We start from the raw sequence: 13390 nt of genomic DNA, 5'->3' as shown, positions 1-13390 counted from the left end.
TTCACCATGAAATACTGTAACTTAGGAATGGCACCTATTTTAGTTCTGTTCACAGTGGTCTAAAGGATATTAGTCTCTATTATTGATTTTTGGAGTAATAAGAAATAATGTACATTTGAACACTTTTATACTCACTCTTTCATTAGACACTTGTGAGACAGGTAAGGGCAGATATTTATCCCATTTTTAAAGATGAAGAAAGAGAAACAAAAGGAAGTTTATTAACTTGTCAAATTGCAACCAGTTTGTGATGGCGGCCTTGGAGGTAAAATCCAGGTTTCTAGAGCCCTTCCCAGGCTACATTATGGAGTTTCTCTTAAAGCCAAAGACATTGTCCAGGTACAATGAGGTTCTGAAATAAATGGTGAAAATGGTGATATATTTAAATACATGTACATGTATACACATATATGATAATATTAATTAAAATCTTGAAAAATACTTTGCTAAATTCCATGTTCTTAACATACCCAATTTTACATTTAATTTTAAAAAGTAGTTTACCTTAGCATTTTAGCAATCTGTTCCTGATACAAATGTAAGATAATTGATTTTCCTTATTCAGGCTTCACATTTATATGATTGAATTGTTAATAAGAAAATTTGCATTCTAAAATTACTTATTCTTCCTTTTGACTCATAATATATTTGATGTTTGCAGAAACTGAAAGCAATTGAACAACTGAAAGAACAAGCAGCAACTGGAAAACAGCTAGAAAAAAATCAGGTCTTTTCTGTGTTTTTCATTTGGGCTCACAGTCACTACCACCCTTCCCTTTTTATTATAAGCAATTATTTAATCAGGTAAAAGAGCATATAGATTTTAAAACTTCTTTTGAAAACCATGTGCCTTTTTTTTGTTTTTAACATTTTTAGTCTTAAATAGGCAAGGGTAGGGGAAGACATGATGTGGATCGTGGTGAATGAGGAAGTCCCTATTTCCTCTGAGGCATACTAATGCCATTGCTGCTGAAAATAAAGGCAGTTTATATTATGTTAGACAAATGGAAGATTCTCTTCTTTCCTGTGTCTCAGGTCACACTGTCCCGTTTGCCCCTCTCCCTCCTCCTTTCCTCAACACTTTGAAGCCCAAGTGTAGAATGGAAGATTTATTAGACCTAAAGATGCATGCAGTAAGACAGCTCCATTTTTTGCTCCCTTAATTCATACCAAATAACAAATTAGAACTTGTTTCTAATCTGTATTTTTAAATCTATGTTTACCAGTAGATCTGGTAAAGTCTCAGAAATATTCTTTCTCTAAATTTTTTCTCTTTTGCTATATGGCTATAGATCCAATAATTATTTTATTTCCTATTTAATAACTTTATTGTTTTAAACTTTTCTAGTTGGAGAAAATTCAGAAAGAGAAAACCCTTCTCCAGGAGCTGGAAGATTTGGAACTGGGTATTTAAAGATTCAAAGAAAGCAAGTTGGTTACCAGAAATCAATGCAAACATATTTTCTGTTAAACCCATTGGTGTACATGGAATATTCATGTGCCCACATTTAATGTTCACTTATAATTTTAACCATTTATCCAAGATTCTGCATATGTGTGGAATTATTTAATAATGTCTGTTAAATTGATTTTTACCTCCTGCATCCTATATCTTGTCAACACATGATATAGAAAAGAGACATGATTTTTCGTTTAAGCTAAGCTTGACAGATTGAAAGACCAATGTCATTGTTTTTTAGTAGGGGACAGTATTTACCATATGAATGAATAAAGACGTTTTAAATTTGATCATTGTTGACTTTCGTCAATTAACGGATTCTTTATTAATTTACAAGGCAAGTTTGGGAAATATTTCCTTTGAATATATAATGTGGCTATCTTGATCCTAAACACTGTATTATCAGACGTTAAAGAAACACCTTAAAATCAGGTTGTACGGAATATATTAAATTGTTGGGACTTCCCTGGTGACACAGTGGTTAAGAATCTGCCTGCCAATGCAGGGGACACAGGTTTGATCCCTGGTCCAGAAGATACCACATGCTGTGGAGCAACTAAGCCCGTGTACCACAACTACTGAGCCTGCACTCTAGAGCCTGAGCACCACAACTCCAGAAGCCCACGCGCCCGGAGCCCGTGTTGCTCATCAAGAGAAGCGCACTGCAACAAAGAGTAGCCCCTGTTCACTGCAACTAGAGAAAGACCACGCATAGCAATGAAGGCCCAATGCAGCCAAAAATAAATAAATAAATTTTTAAAAAATAATAAGATAAATATATTAAATTGTTTATATTATTTGTAGTATTTGAAGTAAAGTTTTTCTGACTAGTTCTAAAAAGTAAGTATAGAATAAAAATAGAAAATAGCAAAACATTTTATTTTGATATTTCAAATAATAAACCTGATCATTTAATGATGAGGTAAATATTTTCTAAACATGAACTGTGATCATTTTGCTATAGTCACCTTGATTGTTTTGATTGTTCACTCATATGAAGAATAAAAGATGTACTGATAATCCAAGATACTCAGCTATCAAAACTAATTTCTATTTCGTTTTAGAATCTATTACTGTTAATTTTTTTCATCTGATTTACATTTGAAGTTATTTTTATTTCATTTGCATTGATACAGGTTTTCATTATCTAGAGCTAGTATTTAAGTAAAACAAAAGAATCTAGGAATACTTTGAGAGATATACACAAACAGATAACTGAGTTCTCTGATGCCCCAAAGCTGCAAATAAGATTTGGTAAAGACCTAATGCATTAAAATTTGAGTGGTATTTTAAATGTTTTGTGTGTGAAGTGAGTGTGAATATACACACACTCATGTACATATAATTGCTTTCAACATTAATTTATTTCTGTTAATAGAAACTTAAGCTTTTTAAAAGTAATATATTGCTTTTATAATATATTTAAAAATTGTTTTTCTAATAAAATGTTAAATAATTCGTCCTGAGACAGTATAATGTTTTTTGGCCTGGCAGCCTAATAATTTTTTTTAATTTTAAATTTTTAAAATGAATTACCAGTTTACACAGTTTACAGCAAATATATTCATCATTTTTAAAATGTTACGCGAACTCCCTGGCTGCCTAGTGGTTAGGACTCCACACTTCCACTGCAGGGGCATGGATTGGATCCCTGGTCTGGGAACTAAGATCCCATATGCCACGTGGCCAAAAAAAATTAAGAAAAATAAAATAAAATGTTTATTTTAGAGGTAGTATCATTGAACCTTTTGTTTTAGTCAGATGCTTTTTAATTGCTCCAAGGTGACTGTTCTGACCAAAATTAGATTGCTTGGACTCGTTTTTTAGAATTGTCTTTATTTGTGTAATTTAATCCATTTAATTTTTTCCAAAGAAATGTTTTATTTCTGAGCACATATCAATATAAAAATCACTGACATGTTCTTTGACTACATATTTTGTTTGATTTTTATTTTAAATACATTGTCCTCAGGGAGTAAGAGTAAGGTGATAGAAGAGTGTAAGGTGATAAACGTGTGCTTGAAAATGAAATTTTAAATACACTGCTGTGTATTCATTATAAAGGAAAATCTATAAATCCTGTATTCTCATAAAAATCTCCTTTCCTTAATCATCTCTGAAATGTATTTGGCATTTACCATAAGCATCTGTGAATACCATTGTAAGCTTGAGGGGAGATAACTGCAGTAGACACAAAGGCTCGTGCATGCGTTACACAAGCTTCCCAGTGAGAGAAGAGAAAAAGGGGCAAAACCCAACTTTTGTAGCTGGAAAAAAGGAATTCTCTTAGAAAAGGAATAGAGATACAATTTACGTCAAAACATATATGTTGCCAAATAATACAGAATATTTTTGAAACAATACTATGTTTTTTATGGCTACATTTAAGTATGTAAACTTACAGAAAAAACTTTGGACAGGGTATGCACTGGACTGATAACATTGACTACTAGGATGGGCGGTAGTCAAAAGGAACTTTAACCTTATTTGTAATGTTTAACTTTTTTCTATCTATTTATTTATTTTGGCTGCGTTGGGTCTTCGTCGCTGCGCACGGGCTGTCTGTAGTTGTGGCGAGCAGGAGCTACTCTTCATTGCGGCGCGCAGGCTTCCTCTAGTTGGGGTGCTCGGGCTCCAGCACGTGGGCTCTGTAGTTGCAGCATGCGGGCTTTCTAGTTGTAGCATGCGGGTTTAATTGCCCCACAGCGTGTGGGATCTTAGTTCCCTGACCAGGGATCGAACCCGAGTCCCCTGCGTTGGAAGGCGGATTCTTAACCACTGGACCACCAGGGAAGTCCTTCCTTCTTTAAAAGTTTATACTTCTACCAGTGAAATTTTCCCATATTCTTATCAAATCTATAAGGCTTTTGAATTTTTACCAAATCGAGGGAAGGGAAATAATACTTTTTGGTTTTGTTATTTCTTTTTATTAGTAATGGGTTATGTACTTTTCCACATTTGATGGTGGTTTATATTTTTTTAGTGAATTGTTTTTTTCTTTTCCTTGGCCCATTTCTCTATTTGGCTTTCATCTTACTGATCTGTAAGAATATCGTATATAGTAACATAAAATCCTCTCTTTTTAAATTTTAAATAGGAAGTATGTGAACAGGATTTTTTTTTTTAATTCAAGCAGTGCAAAAGGCACACAGTGAAAAGTACCTCTGTTCTAGATGCAGCAATTTCCACTTCCTTATGTATCTTTCTAAAGATACATTGCATATTTATATTCAAGTATACATACACTTCCGTTAAAAAAAAAAGCATATACACTGTTCTTTATTCCTTTTTTCCCTTAACATATTTTGGAAATCATTCCATATCAGTACATAGCTCTTTTAAAATTTATACATATATCTTTATAATGACCACATTGTGTGGAGGTAAGATAATTTAACCAGCTCATACTGATGTACGTTTAGGTTATAAAATGTCAGTTAAACACACATATATACACATGCTTTAAAATAACAAGTATAGATGTTTATCTGTATTCTGGGATTAAGCTGGATGTTTTGAGAAATTAAATTTGTTCTATGGATGCTCAGTTTAACTGGTGGTCATTTTTGCAGTATATTTCTTTGAGTTAGTGAGATATTAGAAAGGACAGCTAGGACTATTAAAAATCTTTATTCAAGTGAGGTTTCAAAGCAGTTCTTGGATTCATTCACCCATGTAAATATATTAATGTCCAGAGCAAGGCAAAGTGATATGAATTTATAAGTAGTAAAATGACAGAAATTACAGTGACAGCGTTGCTGTTCCAATCTTGCCAAAGTTAAGTGTTTTCTTTATTCCTGGAAGGAAGGAGGAATAGTGGAATAAGCCACACCAGGTGCTTACTTCTCTGGGTCATCTTTGCCCCCAAGACCATAAAATCAAACCAGATTGAGGAGGAATAAACTTAGTGCTTTTTAGAGAGGTGCATAGGTCAATTCATCAAGTGTTTACTGTGTAAAGTGCAGGTTACAAAGGAAATACAATGTATTTAGAAATGTTAAGATTGACATTGAAATGAAGTGAAAGACACTTGAAGATTCAAGACCTGGTACCAAAAGATGTAGCCAGGTGTCTGAATCCGTCAGGACTGCTGTAACAAAATACCATAGACTGGGTTGCTTATAAATAAGAGACATTTATTTCTGACAAATCTGCTTCCCGGTTCTGTCTTCTTACCATCTCCTCACGTGGTGGAAGGTGTGAGGGAGCTCTTGGGGCCACTTTTATAAAGGCACTAGTCCCATTTATGAGGACCCTGCCCTCATGACCTAACCACTTTCCAGAGGCCTCACCTCCAAACACCATCATGCTGGGGACTAGGTTCGACGTAGGAATTTTGAAGGGACACACACATTCAGTCCATATAGCACCTAGGCAAAAATACATAAAACAAGCATACATTGTATATCGATATAAAGAGATGGGAGATACTACTGTGGTTTACCGGTATTTCTTGTTCTCGTCTTCTGGTCATGTGGGAGAATTACACTTCCCTGTCTATAGAGTTTTTACAGTTTCTAGACCACTGCCTTCTTTCCAGCGTTGCCATGGATTTATTGCTGTACCACTTTACTGTCATTTCTCTAAGATCCTGAGAAAGGAGAGAGGCAAATGCATGTGCTTATTTCGCTATCTTAAAGTGGAAGTCAGAAAAGCATACTTCTAAAGGTTTTTTAAAAAATATTTTATAATATCTTTATATTTTAAGTGAATTTGAAAATCAAAAGCATTTTTTTCATTTCACCCAAAGCACAATTCCTGTTATGTTCACTAGAGGGTTTCAAAGATCAGAGAATTGGGGAAGTAAGGAATTAGAATTTATGGAAATATGTTCCATACTAGAAATATGCAAATGAAAACGTAATAGCATGGGGTGCTGCTCCTTTTTTTTTTTTTTGGCTGCACAGCATGTGGTATCTTAGTTCCCCGACCACCAGGGATTGAATCCATGCCTCCTGCATTAGAGGCATGGAGTCTTAACCACTGGGCCACCAGGGAAGTCCCTGCTCTTTTTATATTGACAAACTCCTTGAATTAACCCTCTTTAGCCCCTTGCCATCAGACTTAACTCCTACCTTCCCCTGAGTTCTGTCAGTAATCTCCTATTGGCTGCAAATGAATCGTGTCTCAAGAGTTTGTTTGTAGGTCAAATGTTTGCAAATGGAATTTGCATATGTTTTCCCATAGAGGATAATAATATAAGTGGTTATTGGTGCTGAGGTGAGTCCATGAAAACTTTACATGGAAGAACTGAGTATAGATTCATTAAAACAAAAAAGCTGTTTACAAATTAATTTTTAAAATGTAAGGCCAATAATAGAAAATAGAATGAGAATTCTTTTTTTTTTTTAAGAAGATGTTGGGGGTAGGAGTTTATTAATTTATTTATTTTTGCTGCGTTGGGTCTTAGTTTCTGTGCGAGGGCTTCCTCCAGTTGCGGCAAGCGGGGGCCACTCTTCATCGCGGTGCACGGGCCTCTCACGTTGTGGCCTCTCTCGTTGCGGAGCACAGGCTCCAGACGCGCAGGCTCAGTAGTTGTGGTTCACGGGCCCAGTTGCTCCGCGGCATGTGGGATCCTCCCAGACCAGGGCTCGAACCCGTGTCCCCTGCACTAGCAGGCAGACTCGCAACCACTGCGCCACCAGGGAAGCCCATTGAGAATTCTTTTTGAAAGTTTGAATGCTAACTTTTTTTTTAAGCAGATTTAAATGAAGGAAAAAGTAGAAGAAAATAATTTTTAGGAGATTCCTATAGATGCTTTTGGTCATTTTTGTGTGCTTTAGATACTGGTTCTTTGCTACATACATATAAACTTATGTTCTCTTTTCCTTCATTTAAATTTTCACTATTTCCAAATTCAACCACAACTGAGATTTTTCCTAAGATCACTAAGCAAAAAATGGAAGCAGGAGGGAAAGTGAAAAAGACATTACAGAGAAAAAGATATACATGAGATGGACAGAGAAAGAAAGCAAGGGAGAAGTGAAGCAAAGAGACCCTGGAATTGGGTCAGAGCCATCACACCCAGGACACCATCTCTGGTTCTTTTCTGAGCTGGGAGTGATGGTGAGCACCCTTGGAAGAGGAAATAGGTGCTGTGTAACCCAGGTATAGCTGCAAATCAGGAACTGTGTGACTTGGGAATACCTCCACAAATCTCTTAGGAATTAAGCTCCTTTCAAAAGAAAAGTCAAAAAACAAAAGTCAGCTGTGTTTTGTTGTTGTTGTTTTTGTTTTTTTTTTTCCGGTGGCGGACCTCTCTGTTGTGGCCTCTCCCGTTGCAGAGCACAGGGTCCGGACGCGCAGGTTCCGGACGCGCAGGCTCAGCGGCCATGGCTTACGGGCCCAGCCGCTCCGCGGCATGTGGGATCTTCCCAGACCGGGGCACGAACCCGTGTCCCCTGCATCGGCAGGCAGACTCTCAACCACTGCGCCACCAGGGAAGCCCCCAGCTGTGTTTTTAAAGTCTTAAAAGACATGGCAAAGCAGAGCTGCTTGCATTCACATCCTTGGGCAAAATTACTTCTGAGCACAGTTTTGTTTATTTGTCTATGTTCAGTTGAAGCTAAACAGGTCAAATCCTAGAATTGTGATATCACCAGAGAGAACCTTTTATTGCGCCCAGGCTGCTTTGCTTTTGTGTTCTCTCCCCCTCTTCTTCCCAGCAAGGGCCCATGGTACCCTCTTAAGGAGTCTAAAGTCCTTGGCTTGTGCTTCCTCTCCCAAGCCCCCAGTCATATAATAGAGACAATTCATGCATACTTATTGATTGAAATAATACATCTGGACCACAAAACTCAAGCAGGCATTTGCATTTAAACACTGGCAATGAAAGACTTGGGAATTTAGATAGAGAGTTTGGTAATATTGACCGGAACAGAGACGTGATCAGCCTTGGGCACAGAAGTAGCAGGGGCCCAGTGCAAAATGAAAATGTGGAGTTCCTGTTCAAAAACTAAGAGTTTCATGGCAGTGACAGCAAAGCATTAAACCAAGTGCAGGGCGTTTTTAAGTCCTGGGCCCTGTGTAACTACACAGGTCACACAGCCATGAAGCCAACCCCGCACAGAAGCTGTGAGAATCTGAACTCCCTCCAATCTAAATGAAGAGACTTGACTGTTTCTGAACATCCCCCTGTTCCCTGGAGGAGAAAGAGGTAGTGGCTGACCCTAGCAAGACTGCTGCAGAGGAAGGAAAGGTGGTTTCTTTTTCAGATTTTCTTTTTTAGATGAGTTTTTAGGCTCTCAGCAAAATTGAGGTGAAGGTACGGAGATTATCCGTATACCCCTTCTTCCACTCATGCACAGCCTCCCGCATTATCAACATCCCCTACCAGAGTGGGACATTGGTTACAACTGGTGAGCCTATCTTGATGCATCATAATCATCCAAAGTCCGTAGTTTACATTAAGTTTCACTCTTGGTGTTGCACATTCTATGGGTTTGGTCTCAGGTGCAATGACGTGTATCCACCATTATAGTAGCGTCCAGAGTCATTTCACTGATGGGAAAATCCTCTGTTCTCCACCTATTCATCTCCCTACTCTCTCCCTGGCAACCACTGATCTTACTGTCTCTGTAGTTTTGCCTTTTCCAGAATGTCACGTAGTTGGAATCATACAGTATGCAGCCTTTTCAGATTGGCTTCTTACACTTAGTAATAATGCATTTAATGTTTCGCCATGTATTTTCGTGACTTGATAGCTCATTTCTTTTTAGCGCTGAATAGTGTTCCATTGTCTGGATGGACCATAGTTTATTTATTCAACCATTCACCTACTGAAGGACATCTTGGTTGCTTCCAGGTTTTGACAATGTGAATACAACTGCTATAAACATCTATGTGCAGGTGTTTGTGTGAACATAGTTTTTATTGTACGCCTTTAATCTTAGGCCTCTTGCTCCAGCCCCTTCCTGGTACTGAGGTCTGGCCTTGATTCTGAGCTTGCTGGCCTGAACAGCTTGCTGGGCCCGGGTTATCCCATCTGTGTAATGGCCTCCTAGACACTGATAGTCTACTGTCTGAACTTCTAAGTATTGTCTGCCAACAATTCTATGTTTAAGAGTTGGAGATGGGAGTGGCAAGAGTTTAAAAATCGAAACCAGGCTTAAGGAAAGAAAGAGCTTAACATGGCTCTAGGTTAGGGTTCTTAGTTTGCAAGCAAAAGAAATGGTCTCTCTCTAACTTAAGAGGAAAAGAGTAGTAACAGAATATGCTACAGCTCACAGATTCAAGTGAAAAGAAAAACAGTGAGGCCCAGGAGATGACAGGAACCAGAGTAGTTTGGGGTCTATAATGCTCCTCAGGGTTCTTCTACCAGAATTAACTGGCTTCAATAGTTTTTGGCTTGGGACATGGTCACAGCTCTGGCTGGGAAAGCTTTGCGAATCTTTTCTTTTTTTTTTTTGACGGTACGCGGGCCTCTCACTGTTGCGGTCTCTCCCGTTGCGGAGCACAGGCTCCGGACGCGCAGGCTCAGCGGCCATGGCTCACGGGCCCAGCCGCTCCGCGGCATGTGGGATCTTCCCGGACCGGGGCACGAACTCGTGTCCCCTGCATCGGCACAACTACTGAGCCTGCGTGCTACAACCACTGCGCCACCAGGGAAGCCCTGGGCATCTTAATTGACAGTCCCAACAAGATTGTGTGCAATGGGTTCCGGCCAGTCCTCCAAAGAGAAACTGAAGTGCCATTACCAGAAGAGGGGGAGTCAATGCTGGGGAGCCTTCCTACAATATGCACCTTATTAATATTATGAAGAAGCCCCCACAAGGTAACTTGCTGCTCAAATTTTGTACAGCGTTCTTTATTTCTTTCTTACTTTCGATCTTGAAATGGATACATTCGGTTCAAATAATATTTTTCCATACAGCCTATGTTCTCTAGATACTGTTTTTAAGTTCAATTCTAGATGATTATATTAATTTACTTTGTATCAAATGCTTTTAATTGAGGCATCAAAACTATTATATGTTTACTACATATGGATGTTCTTTCATAATTTTAGCTACCACGTGCACTTAAATTATCCCCAAATACATATGTTTACATTCTGTCTCTTTCTAGTACCATATTACTAGTTATCTCCATCATAAGTTTACTTGACTATCTAGTCAAAAGTTGAAATTTAACACGTTGACAAATTATCTTCTTTTACCACTTGCCAAATTTTCCATTACCATTCACTGCAATCAAAGTTCAAGTAACTTCCATGTTCATAGTAATTTGCTGGGTTCTCTGGAGATTTGAAGACAGATAAGACCTGAGTCTATACCCTAAGAGACCTCAAGTCTAGTACACTAAACTTGGCTTCATAGTCCGGGGAAACTTAAATACATCGGTGCCCAGGCCTCATCCTAGACCAATTAAATCAGAAGAACACCTGAGCTAGAGACATGATTATTGCTTCTTCACTGTCTTAACTCAGGCTGTTATAATAAAATACCATAGACTGTGTGGCTTGAACAAGAGACATTTATTTTGCACAGGTCTGGGGGCTGGGCAGTGCAATATCAAGGTGCTGGCCAGCTTGGTTCTTGGTGAGGGCCCTCTTCCTGGCTAGAAGACGGCTGCCAATGCACGGGACACAGGTTTGAGCCCTGGTCAGGGAAGATCCCACATGCTGCGGAGCAACTAAGCCCGTGAGCCACAACTACTGAGCCTGCGCTCTAGAGTCTGTGAGCCACAACTACTGAGCCCGCGTGCTACAACTACTGAAGCCCACGCACCTAGAGCCCGTGCTCTGCAACAAGAGAAGCCACTGCAGTGAAGCCTGCGCACCGCAACGAAGAGCAGCCTCCGCTGGCCGCAAGTAGAGAAAGCCTGAACGCAGCAACGAAGACCCAACGCAGTCAAAAATAAACAAATAAAATAAATTTATTTTTAAAAATAATAATAATACCAGCTCACATGTCACAGACTCATTGGTCCTACATGCAAATCCATTTAATGCCTGTCACCCCTGCCCCACTTCCAAGTATGTCTGGGAGGCTCCAGGGGATGTCTGATTTATATTCAGTAAGTGAATTCACTCTTATCGGGTGTTGCCACTGCCCCTAATTGCACCATACTTCTTTCTGATAACTGCTACATCTGCACTGCTGCATACCCCACCCTCTGCTGGCACCTGAGGTTGCTCCACTGGGCCCTGGGGTCTCTTTCAACATCTGGGCATATTTAGCATATCATAAGCCTGATATGCTAGAGCTTCATCATGCCATAGCTTGTGTCCCTGGATAAGATGGAGAATGTCTCTCTTCCCTTTACATTATATTCTTTTGGGGGAGAGTTGTTAAAAGTTGTGCTTCTGGGGTTCCAATGTTGTGCTGCATTTTTAGGCTTTTAGACTTGTCACTTTTTTTGAATTGAGTTGGGCTGGGATGGGGATACAATCTGAGCAACAGTCCTTATGCTGGATTTGGAATCATCTTTCCCCCAAAGACCTGTGCTCTGTCGCTGCCTGGGCTCTTGTTGTTTGGTTCCTTCTCATAAAATGCATTGTTTCCCAGAAGGATTCATTCCATGTCCCCCCACCCTAACCCACATACACATGTGTCTACCTGCCAGCCACACCACACATGTCTGAGCCCCAGCAGTGGAAACCTTCTAGGCTTAATGAGATTTTCCACTTGTCTACTTTTGCACATCTTATTGTTCCCAGTTGAAATATTTTCTTACCCTATAGTGATCTTCTTTAAGAAGTCGTTCCTCAAGAACCCAGCAAGTCTAGTTATTCCTTGTGCCCTGGCTTTGTGCTATGTCAAAGTGGTTTATAATGATTGTTCTGCATTAACTACTCCCTGTTGTATCTGAGTTCCTACCTTTAGACACTTCTTGCTTCAATCACTATGCACACAGTTATTACATCAGTCTTCCTAAGACAGTGCTTTGATAATGCTGCCAATCTTCAATAGCTCCCATTTTCTATAGGAAAAAAATTTAAACTGCTTAGCCTGGCATTCAAGGACTTCCACAATCTGCCCCACCTACATTCCCAATCTGGTTTCCCATTCATCCCCTAGTGGAACCCCCCTCTAGCACAGCAGTCCTGCAACGACCCCTCTCCTGGCTTTTGTTTACGTTCTCTTTTCTTCTTCACTGTTTAAAATCTTAACCATCCATGACATGCACACATTCAAACATTATTTGCTCTGTGTAAGTAATTAATTAATAAATAAAGATAATATAAGTAAAGCCCTTAATAGCACCTTGTATATAGTAGGCACTCGATAGATAGTAGCTGATATTATTTGTTCTCATTTTATTCTCATTGTTATTTCAAGAAGTCCATGGTCACCTGGACTACAAGGAAGAATGACAGTCCTTAACCTTGCCAGTCTCAGCTAAAAGCAGAAGAGTCTGACATAGTAATAACCGATTACAGTGTTATATAATGACTAGGTAGGAGGTCAGTGCTGAGTGCATCAGGGGCATAGTGCAGGAAGGGCTGAAGATAGACTTCACTGAACAAACAGTGAATTGGCCTTGAAGAGTAAGTAGAAAGGTTTATATTTTTCTTTATAAAAGTTTTGCACATTTCATTTTAGATTTATTCTAGGAAGTATTGGTAAAGGATACATTTTTTTAAAAATACATTTTTAAGTTGTTGGTGAAAGATAATTATTGATTTTTGTAAAATGAGCTTATATCCAGCAACCTTGCTGTACTCAGAGTTTGTCAGTAGATGAGCATATACTGAGGCTCAAGGTCTAGTGGAAGTCTACTCATCCACGATCTTGGACCTAGTTGGTTCTAACCAGTTTATGTCATGTCCTCAACAGCTATGTCATTCTTTTAAAGGTTGTGCCCTGCCCCCTTCCTATCTCACTAAGATATATAAGACTTGTTTTAGTCACTTTGAGTTGAAATCAAATATTGTGAAGTGTTTTCAGACTTTCACTGCATCCTTAAATTAGGAAACAATTTTTGATC

At 38.9% G+C, this 13390-nt stretch overlaps 1 protein-coding gene across 1 annotated transcript in view; it reads left to right on the top strand.

The window, feature by feature from the left end:
• EIF2A (eukaryotic translation initiation factor 2A) overlaps positions 1-1749 on the top strand; it is a 37745-nt gene extending 35996 nt beyond the window's left edge. The window contains exons 13-14 of the mRNA XM_029215022.1: positions 662-727; positions 1349-1749. Coding sequence (XP_029070855.1) covers positions 662-727; positions 1349-1414 — 132 coding nt within the window. The 3' untranslated portion in view covers positions 1415-1749. The remainder of the gene's footprint in view (positions 1-661; positions 728-1348) is intronic.
• The last annotated feature ends 11641 nt before the right edge of the window (positions 1750-13390 follow it).

This window comes from Monodon monoceros, unplaced genomic scaffold (assembly GCF_005190385.1).
Source record: "Monodon monoceros isolate NGI ecotype Baffin Bay Population unplaced genomic scaffold, NGI_Narwhal_1 Super_Scaffold_11, whole genome shotgun sequence".
NCBI lineage: Eukaryota > Metazoa > Chordata > Mammalia > Artiodactyla > Monodontidae > Monodon > Monodon monoceros.
This window is presented reverse-complemented; position numbering and strand designations above follow the sequence as displayed.